At 39.4% G+C, this 17,949-nt stretch overlaps 1 protein-coding gene across 3 annotated transcripts in view; it reads left to right on the plus strand.

Moving 5' to 3' along the window:
* The window catches only part of TIPRL (TOR signaling pathway regulator), a 71,098-nt gene that overhangs the window by 20,672 nt on the left and 32,477 nt on the right, over positions 1 to 17,949 (plus strand). For all 3 annotated transcript variants that reach the window (XR_011248310.1, XM_069548821.1, XM_069548828.1), the window contains exon 4: positions 1,436 to 1,567. Coding sequence is in view for 2 of the 3 variants with exons in the window: in XM_069548821.1 (XP_069404922.1) it covers positions 1,436 to 1,567 (132 nt within the window). In the remaining variant the exon portion in view is untranslated. The remainder of the gene's footprint in view (positions 1 to 1,435; positions 1,568 to 17,949) is intronic.

Here is a 17,949-nt window from a genome sequence, read left to right on the forward strand (position 1 = left end):
ATATTTGAAATATTAGTGAAACGGCCATTTACTAATGAGATGTAATGGTTAATTTTTGGAAATCAGATGTATCTATAAGGAGGATCTTTCAAATGTGTTCCTTTGAACTAAAACTAAATAAAAAGTAAGGAATTAAAAGTTGTATTTATTTAATACTAACTAAAGTTTTATGCTCTTAGGCAGTCCTAGGGGCACTGAGCTTTGTCTTAAACAGATCACAAACATGCAGGTGATGCAAGGCACTGGTCATATGCTGCCCTAAATCCCTCTCCCTACCCCTCACCTTCCTTTCGCTCCCTTTAATTTCACCTCCATGTATGATCTCATGTCTGCTGGATGTTGAAACAAAATTGTAGAGAGCTAAAATATCATCTGTAAGTAAATATGGAAGAACTATGGACCTTTTTTTCACCTCTTGGGAATCAAACTGCCAGATTCTTTCATAGCACCCTTTCCTCTGCATTACTTAATAGGGAGCTAAAACCATTTTCCCACAAAGTCTATGTAATCACTTAGCCATCCATTATCATATTTTTCTAATTCTTATCCAGTTTTCTGAAACTACTCTATAAATTTCTTAATTCTATCCTTGAGTGAAAAAAAAAAGACCTAATCACAGCTTCTAAATAAAGTACAATAATAGCTACCATATACTGAATACTTATAGTTTGACAGGCATTGCTTTGTTGTGTTTATTCATGATACAACTTTTTTAAAGAGTTGGAAAGCTGAACATTTTATAGTAAAAATGAATGTATTTGAATAGTATCACAAAACATACTTTCATGTTACTGTTAAGAGATACTTGGATTTAGTGAATTACTGATGTGACCCACCTTGAGATTGTTGGTGCTTTTGTTGGGTTATATATGTTTGTGTCTGGTAGCTGTAAAATAATACTTAAAAAAAAATAGCCAGTATCCTCTAAAGCTCTTTGGAATGCTAGGAGTTTTCCTTAAAATTTCTCTAAAGTTCTTATTTATCTCAATATTTAAAACACTTTTGTTTGTAGACTTGGAGATAGATCTAAACTATGTAACATCATTCTTATAGGAAAGATTTTTTTTAAGTTCCAAAAAATGTCTTGTAAGTAGACTTTTATAGCACCAAACTGCTTTGAACTTCTATGATAGTAGTAGTTTATTCATCACATTGACTAATTTGCAGATAGTTAATTTTCTCATAGTCACAATAGAGCAGTTGATTTTACTGTGTTCTATTTCATGATTTGAATGAGATGATGAATTTTGACTGTATTTGTTATGAAGCTATAATATTGGACATTTTCTGTTCTTCGGGGACAAGGTATATATCTCATTTTGTGTGTCTACCTATAACGTCAAAATTTAGAACCATGCTCTGGCTATGCAGAAAATATTGGTAGGAAAACTGTTTAATTTTTTTTACGAGCCCATTCTTAAATTTTTTCTTTCAGGTTGTACCTACAACAGATCATATAGATACAGAGAAACTGAAAGCCAGAGAACAGATTAAGTTTTTCGAAGAAGTTCTCCTATTTGAGGATGAACTTCATGATCATGGAGTTTCAAGCCTGAGTGTGAAAATTGTGAGTACTGTGAATTTGTTTAAAATTAACTTCTTTCACTTTTGCTATTGGTTAGAAATATGACTCACTTCAAAACACAGTCTTAACATGATGTCATATAGAGTTTCACTTGAATCTAGGATACATCTTATTAACATCCATTATAAAATTCACAAAATGTTAGCATATTGCTAAGACTTTAGCAAAGCATTTTTTTTTTGTAGGCCCATCTGGTTACTTTGTGGTTTGTTTATTGTTTAATTTGAATGGAAATTAAAGCTTAATTTCCTTTTGTTACTTAAGTTTCTTTTCTATCATCTGTTTGTTTTTGGCTGTGCTGCGTTTCCGTCGCTCCACGCAGGCTTTTCTGTGGCTGTGGTGAGTGAGGGCTCCTCTGTGCTGTGGCGCACGGTGGCTTCTCTTGCTGCAGAGTGCAGGCCCCAGGCGTACGGGCTTCAGTGGTTGCAGCTTGTGGGCTCTAGAGTGCAGGCTTAGTAGTTGTGGCACAAGGGCATTTTTAAAAAACAAAACTAATGTATTTATTTTAATTGGAGGATAATTACTTTACAGTATTTTGATGATTTTTGCCATACATCAGCATGAGTCGGCCGCATGTGTCCCCCCAACCCCCATACTGAATCCTGCTTCCACTTCCCTCCCCACCCTATCCCTCTAGGTTGTCCCAGGGCACTGGTTTTGGGTGCCCTGCTTCATGCATCAAACTTGCATTGTTTATCTGTTTTATATATGGCACTATATATGTTTTAATGCTATTCTCTCAAATCATCCTACCCATTCCTTTTCTCACTGAGGCCAAAAGTGTATTTTACGTCTCTGTTTCCTTTGCTGCCCTGCATGTAGGATCGTTGGTACCATCTTTCTAAATTCCATATATATGCGTTAATATACAGTATTTGTCTTTCTCCTTCTGACTTACTTCACTCTATATAGTAGGCTCTAGGTTCATCCACCTCATTAGAACTGACTCAAATGTGTTCCTTTTTATAGCTGAGTAATATTCCATTGTGTCTATGTACTACAACTTCCTTATCCATTCATCTGCTGATGGATGTCTAGGTTGTTTCCATGTCCTAGCTATTGTAAATAGTGCTGCAGTGAACACTGGGGTACATGTGTCTCTTTCACTTCTGGTTTCCTTGGGGTATATGCCCAGCAGTGGGGTTGCTGGGTCATATGGCAGTTTCATTCTCAGTTTTTTAAGGAATCTCCACAGTGGATGTACCAGTTTGCATTCCCACCAACAGTATAAGAGGATTCCCTTTTCTCTACACCCTCTCCAGCATTTATTGTTTGTAGACTTTTTGATGATGGCCAGAACATAAAATTAACTGGACCAAAAAAAATGCTGAGTGCCAAAGAATTAACATTTTTGAACTGTGGTGCTGGAGAAGACTCTTGAGAGTTCTTGGATAGCAGGGAGATTAAGCCAGTCAATCCTAAAGGAAATCAACCCTGAATATTCATTGGAAGGGCTGATGCTGAAGCTCCAATACTTTGGCCACCTGATGCAAATAGCTGACTCATTGGAAAGGACCCTAATGCTGGAAAAGATTGAGGGCAAGAGGAGAAGGAGGTGACAGAGGATAAGATGGTTGGATGGCATCACTGACTCAATGGACATGAGTTTGAGCAAATTCAGGGAAATAGTGGAGGATAGAAGAGCCTGTCATGCTGCAGTCAGTGGGATCACAAAGAGTCGGATATGACTTAGTGACTGAAAAACAGCAATAATAATTTTAACTGGTGTGAGATGATACCTTATTGTGGTTTTGATTTGCATTTCTTTAATAATGAGTGATGTTGAGCATGAGTGATGTTTATTAGCTATCTGTCTGTCTTCTTTGGAGAAATGTCTATTTAGGTCTTTTGCCCACTTTTTGATTGAGTCGTTTGTTTTTGTGGTATTGAGCTGCATGAGCTGTTTGTATATTTTGGAGATTAATTCTTTGTCAGTTGTTTCATTTGCTATTGTTTTCTCCCATTATGAGGGCTGTCTTTTCACCTTGCTTATAGTTTTCTTTGTTATGCAAAAGCTTTTATGTTAGGTGCCATTTGTTAATTTTTGTTATTTTCATTACTCTGGGAGGTGGGTCAAGAGGATCTTGCTGTGATTTATGTTGGAGAGTGTTCTGTTTTCCTCTAAGAGTTTTATAGTCTCTGGTCCACATTTAGGTCTTTAATCCATTTCAAGTATGTTTTTGTGTATGGTGTTAGAAAGTGTTCTACTTTTATTTTTTTACATGTAGTTGACCAGTTTTCCCAGCACCTTTGTTGAAGAGACTGTCTTTTCTCCATTGTATATTTTTTCATTTTTTATCAAAGATTAGGTGTCCATAGATGCATGGATTTATCTCCAACCTTTTATTTTGATTTTTATTTCTGTCTTTGTGTCAGTACTGTACTGTCTTGATGACTGTAGCTTTGTAGTATAGTCTGAAGTCAGAAAGGTTGATTTCCATTCTTCTTTTTCAAGATTGCTCTGGCCATTTGAGGTCTTTGGGCACATGGGCTTTTTCTCCATGGCATGTGAAATCTTCTCAGACTAGGGATCAACCCCATGTCCTCTGCATTGACAGGTGATTCCTATCCACTATACCAGCAGGGAAGTCATATATCTTAAATTTCACATTTCTGAATTAAAATGACTTTGAAAGGATCTGCAGACATTCAGTGGATGTCATTTTAAGAAGTCACCTATGTGTCAGAATTTCAGTGCACCATTAAGTTACAGTTTAGTCTCTTTTTCTTTTTTGTATTCTCTTCTATCAGTAGAGGACAGACTACTTCCATTAACAGTGTTATTGGTGGAATGTGCTTAAAAAGAAAATAGACTCTTAGCAGTTATTCATATCTGCTTACTATTAGGTTGTAATTGGATTTCTAACACTTTCCAGAGACACTTCAACTGAAGCTTGTCTTATCTTTAAGACCCAGCTAAATAGTCACCTCCTCTGAAAAGCCTTCCATAGCTCCCTTCAGTTTAGTTCAGTCGCTCAGTCGTGTCCGACTCTTTGAGACCCCATAAATCGCAGCACGCCAGGCCTCCCTGTCCATCACCATCTCCCGGAGTTTACTCAGACTCGGGTCCATTGAGTCAGTGATGCCATCCAGCCATCTCATCCTCTGTTGTCCCCTTCTCCTCCTGCCCCCAATCCCTCCCAGCATCAGAGTCTTTTCCAATGAGTCAACTCTTTGCATGAGGTGGCCAAAGTACTGGAGTTTCAGCTTTAGCATCATTCTTTCCAAAGAAATCCCAGGGCTGATCTCCTTCAGAATGGACTGGTTGGATCTCCTTGCAGTCCAAGGGACTCTCAAGAGTCTTCTCCAACACCGCAGTTCAAAAGCATCAGTTCTTCAGCGCTCAGCCTTCTTCACAGTCCAACTCTCACATCCATACATGACTACTGGAAAAACCATAGCCTTGACTAGACGGACCTTAGTTGGCAAAGTAGTGTCTCTGCTTTTGAATATGCTATCTAGGTTCCCTTAGGCAGAGTCAAATATTCCATCACCATACTTCATTTTTTTATTTTAAATTATTTATTTATTTATTTTTACTTTACAATCTTGTATTATTTTGCCATACATTGACATGAATCCACCATGGGTGTACATGTGTTCCCCATCCTGAACCCTACTCCCACCTCCTTCCTCATCTCATCCCTCTGGGTCATCCCAGTGCACCAGCCCTGAGCACCCTGTATCATGCATCGAACCTGGACTGGCGATTGGTTTCACATATGATAATTTATGTTTCAGTGCCATTCTCCCATATTATCCCACCCTCACCCTCTCCCACAGAGTCCAAAAGACTGTTCTATACATCTGTGTCTTTTTTGCTGTCTCACATACGGGGTTATCGTTACCATCTTTCTAAATTTCATATATATGTGTCAGTATACTGTATTGGTGTTTTTCTTTCTGGCTTACGCCACACTGTATAATATGCTCCAGTTTCATACACCTTATTAGAACTGATTCAAATGTATTCTTTTTAATGGCTGAGTAATATTCCCTTGTGTATATGTACCACAGCTTTCTTATCCATTCATCTGCCGACGGACATCTAGCTTCCATGTCCTGGTTATTATAAACAGTGCTGCAATGAACGTTGGGGTACATGTGTCTCTTTCAGTTCTGGTGTCCTCAGTGTGTATGCCCAGCAGTGGGATTGCTGGGTTGTATGGCAGTTCTATTTCCAGTTTTTTAAGGAATCTCCACACTGTTCTCCATAGTGGCTGTACTAGTTTGCATTCCCACCAAAAGTGTAAGAAGGTTCCTTTTTCTCCACACCCTCTCCAGCATTTATTGCTTATAGACTTTTGGATAGCAGCCATTCTGACCGGCATGAAATGGTACCACATTGTGGTTTCGATTTGCATTTCTCTGATAATGAGTGATGTTGAGCATCTTTTCATGTGTGTGTTAGCCATCTGTATGTCTTCTTTGGAGAAATGTCTGTTTAGTTCTTTGGCCCGTTTTTTGATTGGGTCATTTATTTTTCTGGAATTGAGCTGCAGGAGTTGCTTGTATACTTTTGAGATTGTTTGTCCGTTGCTTTGTTTGCTATTATTTTCTCCCATTCTGAAGGCTGTCTTGTCACCTTGTTTATAGTGTCCCTTGTTGTGCAGAAGCTTTTAATTTTAATTAAGTCCCTTTTATTTATTTTTGCTTTTATCTTCAATATTCTGGGAGGTGAGTCATAGAGGATCCTGCTGTGATTTATGTCAGAGAGTGTTTTGCCTATGTTCTCCTCTAGGAGTTTTATAGTTTCTGGTCTTATGTTTAAATCTTTAATCCATTTTGAGTTTATTTTTGTGTATGATGTTAGAAAGTGTTCTAGTTTCATTCCTTTACAAGTGGTTAACCAGTTTTCCCAGCATCACTTGTTAAAGAGATTATCTTTTCTCCATTGTATATTCTTGCCACCTTTGTCAAAGATAAGGTGTCCATAGGTGCGTGGATTTATCTCTGGGCTTTCTATTTTGTTCCATTGATCTATATTTCTGTCTTTGTGCCAGTACCATACTGTCTTGATGACTGTGGCTTTGTAGTAGAGCCTGAAGTCAGGCAAGTTGATTCCTCCAGTTCCATTCTTCTTTCTCAAGATTGCTTTGGCTATTTGAGGTTTTTTGTATTTCCATACAAATTGTGAAATTATTTGTTCTAGTTCTGTGAAAAATACCATTGGTAGCTTGATAGGGATTGCATTGAATCTAAAGATTGCTTTGGGTAGTATACTCATTTTCACTATATCGATTCTTCCGATCCATGAACACGGTATATTTCTCCATCTATCAGTGTCCTCTTTGATTTCTTTCACAAATGTTTTATAGTTTTTTATATATAGGTAGATATATTCCTAAGTATTTTCTTCTTTTTGTTGCAATGGTGAATGGAATTGTTTCCTTAATTTCTCTTTCTGTTTTCTCATTGTTAGTGTATAGGAATGCAAGGGATTTCTGTGTGTTGATTTATGGCCTGCAACTTTACTGTATTCATTGATTAGCTCTAGTAATTTTCTGGTGGAGTGTTTAGGGTGTTGTATGTAGAGGATAATGCCATTTGGAAACAGTAAGAGTTTTACTTCTTTTCCAATCTGGATTCCTTTTATTTCTTTTAATGCTCTGATTACTGTGGCCCAAACTTCCAGAACTATGTTGAATAGTAGTGGTGAGAGTGGACACCCTTGTCTTGTTCCTGACTTTAGGGGAAGTGCATTCAATTTTTCACCACAGAGGATAATGTTTGCTGTGGGTTTGTCATATATAGCTTTTATTGTGTTGAGGTATGTTCCTTCTGTTCCTGCTTTCTGGAGGGTTTTTATCATAAATGGATGTTGAATTTTGTCAAAGGCCTTCTCTGCATCTATTGAGATAATCATGTAGTTTTTATTTTTCAATTTGTTAATGTGGTGTATTTCGTTGATTGATTTGCAGATATTGAAGAATCCTTGCATCTCTGGGATAAAGCCCACTTGGTCATGATCTATGATCTTTTTAATATGTTGTTGGATTCTGTTTGCTATAATTTTGTTGAGGATTTTTGTATCTATGTTCACCAGTGATATTGGCCTGTAGTTTTCTTTTTTTTTTTTTTTTGTGGCTTCTTTGTCTGGTTTTGGTATTAGGGTGAGGGTGGCCTCATAGAATGAGTTTGGAAGTTTACCTTCCTTTGCAATTTTCTGAAAGAGTTTGAGTAGGATAGGTGTTAGCTCTTCTCTAAATTTTTGGCAGAATTCAGCTGTGAAGTCGTCTGGTCCTTGACTTTTATTTGCTGGAAGATTTCAGATTTCAGGTTTGATTTCTGTGCTTGTGATGGTTTGTTAAGATTTTCTATTTCTTCCTGGTTCAGTTTTGAAAAGTTGTACTTTTCTAAGAATTTGTCCCATTTCTTCCACGTTGTCCATTTTATTGGCATATAATTGCTGTTAATAGTCTCTTATGATCCTTCTTATTTCTGTGTTGTCTGTTGTGATCTCTCCATTTTCATTTCTAATTTTGTTGATTTGATTTTTCTACCTTTGTTTCTTGATGAGTCTAGCTAAGGGTTTGTCAGTTTTATTTATCTTCTCAAAGAACCAGCTTTTGGCTTTGTTGATTTTTGCTGTGGTCTCTTTGGTTCCTTTTGCATTTCTTGCTACCCTGAGTTTTAAGATTTCTTTCCTTCTACTAACACTGGGGTTCTTCATTTCTTCCTTTTCTAGTTGCTTTAGGTATAGAGTTAGGGTGTTTATTTTACTTTTTTCTTATTTCTTGAGGTAAGCCTGTATTGCTGTGAGCCTTCCCCTTAGCACTGCTTTTACAGTGTCCCATAGGTTTTGGGTTGTTGTGTCTTCATTTCCTTTTGTTTCTATGCATATTTTGATTTCTTTTTTGATTTCTTCTGTGATTTGTTGGTTATTCAGCAGTGTGTTGTTCAGCCTCCATATGTTGGAATTTTTAATAGTTTTTCTTCTGTAATTGAGATCTAATCTTACTGCATTGTGGTCAGAAAAGATGCTTGGAATGATTTCAATTTTTCTGAATTTACCAAGGCTAGATATATGGCCCAGGGTGTGATCTATCCTGAAGAAGGTTTCGTGCGTGCTTGAGAAAAAGGTGAAATTCATTGTTTTGGGGTGAAATGTCCTATAGATATCAATTAGGTCTAACTGGTCTGTTGTATCATTTAAAAGTTTGTGTTTCCTTGTTAATTTTCTGTTTAGTTGATCTATCCATAGGTGTGAGTGGGGTATTAAAGTCTCCCACTATTATTGTGTTATTGTTAATTTCCTCTTTCATACTTGTTAGCATTAGTCTTACATATTGCAGTGCTCCTATGTTGGGTGCATATATATTTATAATTGTTCTATCTTCTTGGATTCACCATTTGATCATTATGTAGTATCCATCTTTGTGTCTTTTTACAGCCTTTGTTTTAAAATCTATTTTATTTGATATGAGTATTGCTACTCCTGCTTTCTTTTGGTCTCTATTTGTGTGGAATATCTTTTTCCAGCCCTTCACTTTCAGTCTGTATGTGTCCCTTGTTTCAAGGTGGGTCTCTTGTAGACAACATATATAGGGGTCTTGTTTTTGTATCCATTCAGCCAGTCTTTGTCTTTTGTCTTTTGGTTGGGGCATTCAACCCATTTACATTTAAGATAATTATTGATAAGTATGATCCCCTTGCCATTTACTTTATTGTTTTTGGTTCGAGTTATACATTGTTTCTGTGTTTCCTGTCTAGAGAATATCCTTTAGCAATTGTTGGGGAGCTGGTTTGGTGGTGCTGAATTCTCTCAGCTTTTGCTTGTCTGTAAAGCTTTTGATTTCTCCTTCATATCTGAATGAGATCCTTGCTGGTTACAGTAATCTGGGCTGTACGTTATTTTCTTTCATCACTTTAAGTATGTCCTGCCATTCCCTCCTGGCCTGAAGAGTTTCTATTGAAACATCAGCTGTTATCCTTATGGGAATCCCCTTATGTGTTATTTGTTGTTTTTCCTTTGCTGCTTTTAATATTTGTTCTTTGTGTTTGACCTGTGTTAATTTGATTAATATGTGTCTTAGGGTGTTTCACCTTGGGTTTATCTTGTTTGGGACTCTCTGGGTTTCTTGGACTTGGGTGATTATTTCCTTCCCCATTTTAGGGAAGTTTTCAACTATTACCTCCTCAAGTATTTTCTCATGGTCTTTCTTTTTGTCATCTTCTTCTGGGACTCCTATGATTAGAATGTTGGAGCATTTAACATTGTCCCAGAGGTCTCTGAGGTTGTCCTCATTTCTTTAAAATCTTTTTTCTTCTCTGTTTCATTTATTTCTGCCATTCTATCTTCTACCTCACTTATACTATCTTCTGCCTCTGTTATTCTACTATTGGTTCCCTCCAGAGTGTTTTTTATCTCATTTATTGCATTATTCATTATATATTGACTCTTTTATTTCTTCTAGTGAATCAGTGAAGTTGCTCAGTTGTGTCTGACTCTTTGCCATCCCATGGGCTGTAGCCTACCAGGCTCCTTCATCCATGGAATTTTCCAGACAAGAGTATTGAAGTGGGTTTCCATTTTCTTCTCCAGGGGATCTTCCTGACCCAGGGATTGAATCCAGGTCTCCTGCATTGCAGGCAGATGCTTTATTGTCTGAGCCACCAGGGAAGCCCTAGGTCCTTGTTAAACCTTTCTTGCATCTTCTCAATCCTTTTCTCCAGGCTATTTATGTGTAACTCCAATTTGTTTTCAAGACTTTTGATCATTTTCACTATCATTATTTGGAATTCTTGATCAGGTAGATTCCCTATCTCTTCCTCTTTTGTTTAGTTTGGTGGGCATTTATCCTGTTCCTTTACCTGCTGGGTATTCCTCTCTCTCTTCATCTTGTTTATATTGCTGTGTTTGGGGTGGCCTTTCTGTATTCTGGCAGTTTGTGGTTCCTTTTTGTTGTGGAGTTTCCTTGCTGTGGGTCAGGTTGGATGGGTGGCTTGTGAAGGTTTCCTGGTTAAGGAAGCTTGTGTCAGTGTTCTGGTGGGTGGAGCTGGATTTCTTCTCTCTGGAGTTCAATGAAGTGTCCAGTAATGAGTTATGAGATGTCAGTGGGTTTGGTGTGACTTTGGGCAGCCTGTGTATTGACGCTCAGGGCTATGTTCCTGTATTGCTGGAGAATTTGCGTGGTATGTCTTGTTCTGGAGCTTGTTGGCCCTTGGGTGGTGCTTGGTTTCAGTGTAGGTATGGAGACGTTTGATGAGCTCCTATCGATTAATGTTCCTGGGATTCAAGAGTTCTCTGGTGTTCTCAGGATTTGGACTTAAGCCTCCTCCCTCTGGTTTTCAGTCTTATTCTTACAGTAGCCTCAAGACTTCTCCCTCTATATGGCACTGATGGTAAAACATATAGGTTAATGATGAAAAGTGTCTCCACAGTGAGGGATACCTGGAGAGGTTCACAGAGGTACATGGGGAAGAGAAGAGGGAGGAGGGAGATAGAGATGACCAGGAGGAGAAGAGGGGGAATCAAAAGGGGCGAGGACAAGCTCAGCAGCAATCACTTCCCTGTGTGCTCTCTGCAGTCTGGATCCCTCAGAGATGTTCATTGTGTTACACAGAGAAGAGAAGAGGGAGGAAGGAGACAGAGGTGACCAGAGAGATAAAGGGGGAATCAAAAGGAGAGAGACAGATCCAGCCAGTAATCAGTTCCCTAACTGTTCTCCACAGCCCAGAACATACAAAGAGATTCACAGGTAGAGAAGAGAAGGGGAATGGAGGAGATAGAGGCGACCTGGTGGAAAAAAAGGAGAGTCAAAAGGCAGAGAGAGCCATCAGGCCAGTGATCTCACTCCCAAGTAAAAATGGGTACTGAAGATTGGGTTCTTAAAGGTACAAAATTTATAACAAATATCAAAAAGCAAAAATTAAATATATAGAGTAGAGGTTAGATTCTCAAAAATACAATATTAAAAAAAACACAGTCACAAAAATTATAAAATATATATATATGAAGTTTGCTTTTAAAATAGGGTCTTTTTTTTGCAAGGTAATAGGTTATAAAAATGAAAACTAAAGGAGTAATAAGGGACTTAAAATAAAAATTTTCTCTTTTTTTTTAATTAAAAAAAATGGTAATAGTAAAAATATATTTAGGACTTTCTCTGGAGCTGTTGTGGACAGTGTGGGGTCAGTTCATTTTCAGATAGTTCCTTGATCTGGCTTATACTTTGTAAGATCTATAGGCCCCTTCCTATGTAGTTGGTGCTAACTACAGGATTTTAATCTATTGCACTGGTCACTTCCAAAGCAGTTCCCTCTGTTTATTTTAGCTTCTTCTGTTTGCTGGTCTCTTCAGTGTCTAATTTCCACCCTGACACAAGATTGGGGGGGTGGTGGTCACTTTTTTTAGGCTCACTTGTTCAGTCGTGCTGTGGGGAGGGAGGAACACTGCAAACAAATATCACTGGGGTGTGTGGGGAGTGCGTGCAGTATCTTGGCTGCACTGGGTTTGCCCCGGATCACGGCGTGTGTGCTTTCCCAGTCTGCACTGTTCAGGCTCTAGGTTGCTCTGCTGGGAAACTGTCTGAGGCAGGCCCAGGGTTGCATGCAGTCCCCAATTCTAAGCTGCTCAGGTTCAGGTTCTCAGGTACTCCACAAAGGTGCAGACTTGGTTGGGCCTGCATTTTGTGCCCATCGCAGGTCTGAGCAGGTCAGGTGACCAGGTGCTTGGTGAGTGCAGTCACCCCCAGTTGAAGGCTGCGACTTATTGCCTCCCCGTCCCTGCTGCTTGGTTTTCTGGGTGTACAACGGGCGCGCCTTCTCGGGTGTGCCGTGTGTCTCTTCTGGGGAGCTGATCTCTGGCTGCTATCCTCCTGGTGGATGTCGACCATCCAGAATCCCAAGAAGTCTTGGTTAACAACGAAGTCTGCTTGCAGTTTGGTAGGTGATACCTCTCAGGGGCTGTGATTGTCCCCTTCCAGCTCTGGCTGCCCTCGCCTGCCTGTCTCTGGTGGGGGAAGGGCTAGTCCAGAGCTGGCTAGCTCTGCTCAGTCTTCTGTTCTGTGAGTGGGCCTGGCGGTGTCTTCAGTTCAGTTCAGTAACTCAGTAGTGTCCAACTCTGTAACCCCATGAATCGCAGCATGCCAGGTCTCTCTGTCCATCACCAACTTCCAGAGTACACTCAGACTCTTGTCCATCGAGTTGGTAATGCCATCCAGCCTTCTCATCCTGTCATCCCCTCTCCTCCTGCCCCCAATCCCTCCCAGCATCAGAGTCTTTTCCAATGAATCAACTCTTTGCATGAGGTGGCCAAAGTATTGGAGTTTCAGCTACAGCGTCAGTCCTTCCAATGAACACCCAACTAATCTCCTTTAGAATGGACTTGTTGGATCTCCTTGCAGTCCAAGGGACTCTCAAGAGTCTTCTCCAGCACCACAGTTCAAAAGCATCATTCTTGGTGCTTAGCTTTCTTCACAGTCTAACTCTCACATCCATACATGACCACAGGAAAAACCATAGCCTTGACTAGATGGACCTTTGTTGGCAAAGTAATGTCTCTGATTTTGAATATGTGATCTAGGTTCGTCATAACTTTCCTTCCAAGAAGTAAGCGTCTTTTAATTTCATGGCTGCAGTCACCATCTGCAGTGATTTTGGAGCCCCCAAAAGTAAAGTCTGACGCTGTTTCCACTGTTTCCCCATCTATTTCCCATGGAGTGATGGGACCAGATGCCATGATCTTAGTTTTCTGAATGTTGAGCTTTAAGCCAACCTTCTCGCTCTCCTCTTTCACTTTCATCAAGAGGCTTTTTAGTTCCTCTTCACTTTCTGCCATAAGGGTGGTGTCATCTGCATATCTGAGGTTATTGATATTTCTCCCAGCAATCTTGATTCCAGCTTGTGCTTCTTCCAGTCCAGCGTTTCTCATGATGTACTCTGCATATAAGTTAAATAAGCAGGGTGACAATATACAGCCCTGATGTACTCCCTTTCCTATTTGGAACCAGTCTGTTGTTCCATGTCCAGTTCTAACTGTTGCTTCCTGACCTGCATACAGATTTCTCAAGAGGCAGGTCAGGTGGTCTGATATTCCCATCCCTTTCAGAATTTTCCACATTTTATTGTGATCCACACAGTCAAAGGCTTTGGCATAGTCAATAAAGCAGAAATAGATGTTTTTCTGGAACTCTCTTGCTTTTTCCAAGATCCAGTGGATGTTGGCAGTTTGATCTCTGGTTCCTCTGCCTTTTCTGAAACCAGCTTGAACATCAGGAAGTTCAGGGTTCATGTATTGCTGAAGCCTGGCTTGGAGAATTTTGAGCATTACTTTACTAGCATGTGAGATGAGTGCAACTGTGCGGTAATTCGAGCATTCTTTGGCATTGCCTTTCTTTGGAAGTGGAATGAAAACTGACCTTTTCCAGTCCTGTGGCCACTGCTGAGTTTTCCAAATTTGCTGGCATATTGCGTGCAGCACTTTCACAACATCATCTTTCAGGATTTGAAAGAGCTTCACTGGAAGTCCATCACCTCCACTAGCTTTGTTCATAGTGATGCTTTCTAAGGCCCACTTGACTTCACATTCCAGGATGTCTGGCTCTAGATTAGTGATCACATCATCATGATTATCTGGGTCGTGAAGATCTTTTTTTGTACAGTTCTTCTGTGTATTCTTGCCACCTCTTCTTAATATCTTCTGCTTCTGTTAGGTCCCTACCATAATATCTTCTGCTTCTGTTAGGTCCCTACCATTTCTGTCCTTTATTGAGCCCATCTTTGCATGAAATGTTCCCTTGGTATCTCTGATTTTCTTCAAGAGATCTCTAGTCTTTCCCATTCTGTTGTTTTCCTCTATTTCTTTGCATTGATTGCTGAAGGAGGCTTTCTTATCTCTTCTTGCTATTCTTTGAACCTGTGCATTCAGATGCTTATATCTTTCCTTTTCTCCTTTGCTTTTTGCCTCTCTTCTTTTCACAGCTATTTGTAAGCCCTCCCCAGACAGCCATTTACCTTTTTTGTATTTCTTTTCCATGGAGATGGTCTTGATCCCTGTCTCCTGTACAGTGTCTCAAACCTCATTCCATAGTTCATCAGGCACTCCATCTATCAGATCTAGTCCCTTAAATCTATTTCTCACTTCCACTGTATAATCATAAGGGATTTGATTTAGGTTATACCTGAATGGTCTAGTGGTTTTCCCTATTTTCGTCAATTTGAGTCTGAATTTGGTAATAAGGAGTTCATGATCTGAGCCACAGTCAGCTCCTGGTCTTGTTTTTGTTGACTGTATAGAGCTTCTCCATCTTTGGCGAGGCAGGTCAGGTGGTCTGGTATTCCCATCCCTTTCAGAATTTTCCACAGTGTATTGTGATCCACACAAAGGCTTTGCCATAGTCAATAAAGCAGAAGTGGATTTTTTCTTGGAACTGCTTTTTAGTGATCCAGCGGATGTTGGCAATTTGATCTCTGGTTCCTCTGCCTTTTCTGAAACTAGCTCGAACATCTGGAAGTTCACGGTTCACGTATTGCTGAAGCCTCCCTTGGAGAATTTTGAGGATTACTTTACTAGCATGTGAGATGAGTGCAATTGTGCAGTAGTTCGAGCATTCTTTGGCACTGCCTTTCTTTGGGATTGGAATGAAAACTGACGTTTTCCAGTCCTGTGGCCAGTTCTGAGTTTTCCTAATTTGCTGGCATATTGAGTGCAGCACTTTAACAGCATCATCTTTCAGGATTTGAAATAGCTCAACTGGAATTTCATCACCTCCACTAGCTTTGTTAGTAGTGATGCTTCCTAAGGCCCAGTTGACTTCACATTCTAGGATGTCTGGCTCTAGGTGAGTGATCGATCACACCTTCATAATTATCTGGGTCGTGAAGATCTTTTTTGTAAGTCCTTGTATTCTTGCCACCTCTTCTGATATCTTCTGCTTCTGTTTGGTCCATACCAGTTTTGTCCTTTATTGAGCCCATCTTTGTATGAATGTTCCCTTGGTATCTCTCATTTTCTTGAAGAGATCTCTAGTCTTACCCATTCTATTGTTTTCCCCTATTTCTTTGCACTGATCACTGAGGAGGCTTTGTTATCTCTCCTTGTTATTCTTTGGAACTCTGCATTCAAATGGGAATATCTTTCCTTTTCTCCTTTGCTTTTCACTTCTCTTCTTTCACCGCTATTTGTAAGCCCCCCTCAGGCAGCCATCTTGCTTTTTTCCTTTTTTTCTTGGGGATGATCTTGATCCCTGTCTCCTGTACAATGTCACGAACCCCCGTTTATAGTTCATCAGGCACTCTGTCTATGAGATCTAGTCCCTTATATCTGTTTCTCACTTCCACTGTATAATTGTAGGGGATTTGATTTAGGTCATACCTGAATGATCTAGTGGTTTTCCCCACTTTCTTCAGTTTAAGTCTGAATTTGGGAATAAGGAGTTCATGATCTCAGCCACAGTCAGCTCCCGGTCTTGATTTTGCTGACTGTATAGAGCTTCTTCTCCATCTTAGGCTGTAAAGAATATAATCAGTCTGATTTCAGTGTCAACCATCTGGTGATGTCCATGTGTAGAGTCTTCTCTTGTCTTGTTGGTAAAGGGTGTTTGCTATGACTAGTGCATTCTCTTGGCCAAACTCTGTTAGCCTTTGCCCTGCTTCATTCTGTACTCCAAGGCCAAATTTGCCTGTTGCTCCAGGTGTTTCTTGACTTCCTACTTTTGCGTTCCAGTCCCCTGTAATGAAAAGGACATCTTTTTAAGGTGTTAGTTCTAGAAGATCTTGAAGGTCTTCATAGAACTGTTCAACTTCAGCTTCTTCAGCATTAGTGGTTGGGGCATAGACTTGGATTACTGTGATATTCAATGGTTTGTCAAGGAAGTGAACAGAGATCATTCTGTCGTTTTTGAGATTGCATCTAAGTACCAGTTTATTAAGGGTATGTTAAAGAATACAAATGAAGAGATACATAGGGTGAAGTCTGGGAAGATCCTAAGCCTGAATCCATGATCCTCTCTGAATCCCATGCATTGGGATTTTATGGAGACTTGTTCTCATAGGCATAATCAATTATTAATTCCATTTCCAGCCTCTCTCTCCTTCTCTGGAGAATGAAGGGGTTCTGAAAACTCCAGGCTTACAGTCATGGCTTGACCTTTTTCGGACCAGCTTCCATCGAGGAGCCTTTCCAGAGTCACCTCAGTAGAACAAAAGTTTTGCTTGTACTTCTCTTATCAGTTGGGAATTTACAGGGGTTTCGAAGTCCTGTTTTGGGAACCAGGGGTAGAGACTAATGTATGATTCTGTATTATCTCACAGATAGCATGCTAGATAATTATCAGTATTACCTCATTTAATCCTCATGAAAATTCTATGCAGTGAATACTTATCCTTGTTTTTGCAGATGTTAAGTCACTTGCCCTACGTAAGTCATACAATGGATGAGTTTGTCTCTCGACTTTGTTCATAATCTTCTAGAATCTAGATCATGAGTATAAGGACTAGCTTTAGGAAAGAGAGACGCTTCTTCCCTAGTGATCAGAGAAAAGGGGAACAGCATTAGATAAGTCTGCCTCCATGCCAGTGATTCCTAAACCTGGAATTTAATCAGAATGCCTAGTTATGTTGGAAATTTAGTTGTTTTTTAAACTGTAGGACAAGGGATATTTCTTGTTTGACAGCACATCGAGCACTTGCCACATGTCTGTTGACGGAAAGCTGGACAAACAGATGCAGAAACGGAGGGGACAGGCCAGGAAAGGCTCTTCAGAGGAAATGGCCCTTGATCTGAGCTTGAGGTGTGTAAGTTTCTCCAGCTAGGCTAGAGAGGCATCTAGCAGTTGAACACAGTGACACTGATGTATTTTCTGAGTTAATATCTTCAGGCTGTCATGTTCAGGCTAATATCAGAAAATTATGATGATCATTTCCAAAGTCCTTGCTAGGTTCTTTCCACTTAGAGCTCACTTAAGAAGGTTGTTTAATTGGCCTTTTTCCATAGAGTTTTCCCTGACTTAAAATCTACATTTTCCCCAATATCTGTCAAATAAAATGTGAACCATCAAAGATTATTTTCAGTTTCTCAAAGTTTTCCAAAGAACTTCTAAAAAAAAAAGCATATATATTTTAAGGACTATCTTAGGTCTTTTCTTATTGCTAGACATTCGATTGGGGGTGTGGAACATATAGATATCTCACTTTCAAAATGTTCTTAGCATCATTGGTAATAGAGTTCATTGCTTTTCTTTAGTGTTTTAACCTTGGCTGAAAAACTACTAAATAGTGTTGTTTTAGAATCACAAATCTAGTTGGTTATGAGTGTTTGTTTTTTAGTTTCCATAATAACTATAAAACATTCTGAAAAGAAATGTGGAAGATACTTATATAAACAAAGTAACATACTTTAGAATCTTGATGTTGTTGGATTG

The sequence above is a fragment of the Ovis canadensis genome, chromosome 1 (assembly GCF_042477335.2).
Source record: "Ovis canadensis isolate MfBH-ARS-UI-01 breed Bighorn chromosome 1, ARS-UI_OviCan_v2, whole genome shotgun sequence".
Lineage (NCBI taxonomy): Eukaryota > Metazoa > Chordata > Mammalia > Artiodactyla > Bovidae > Ovis > Ovis canadensis.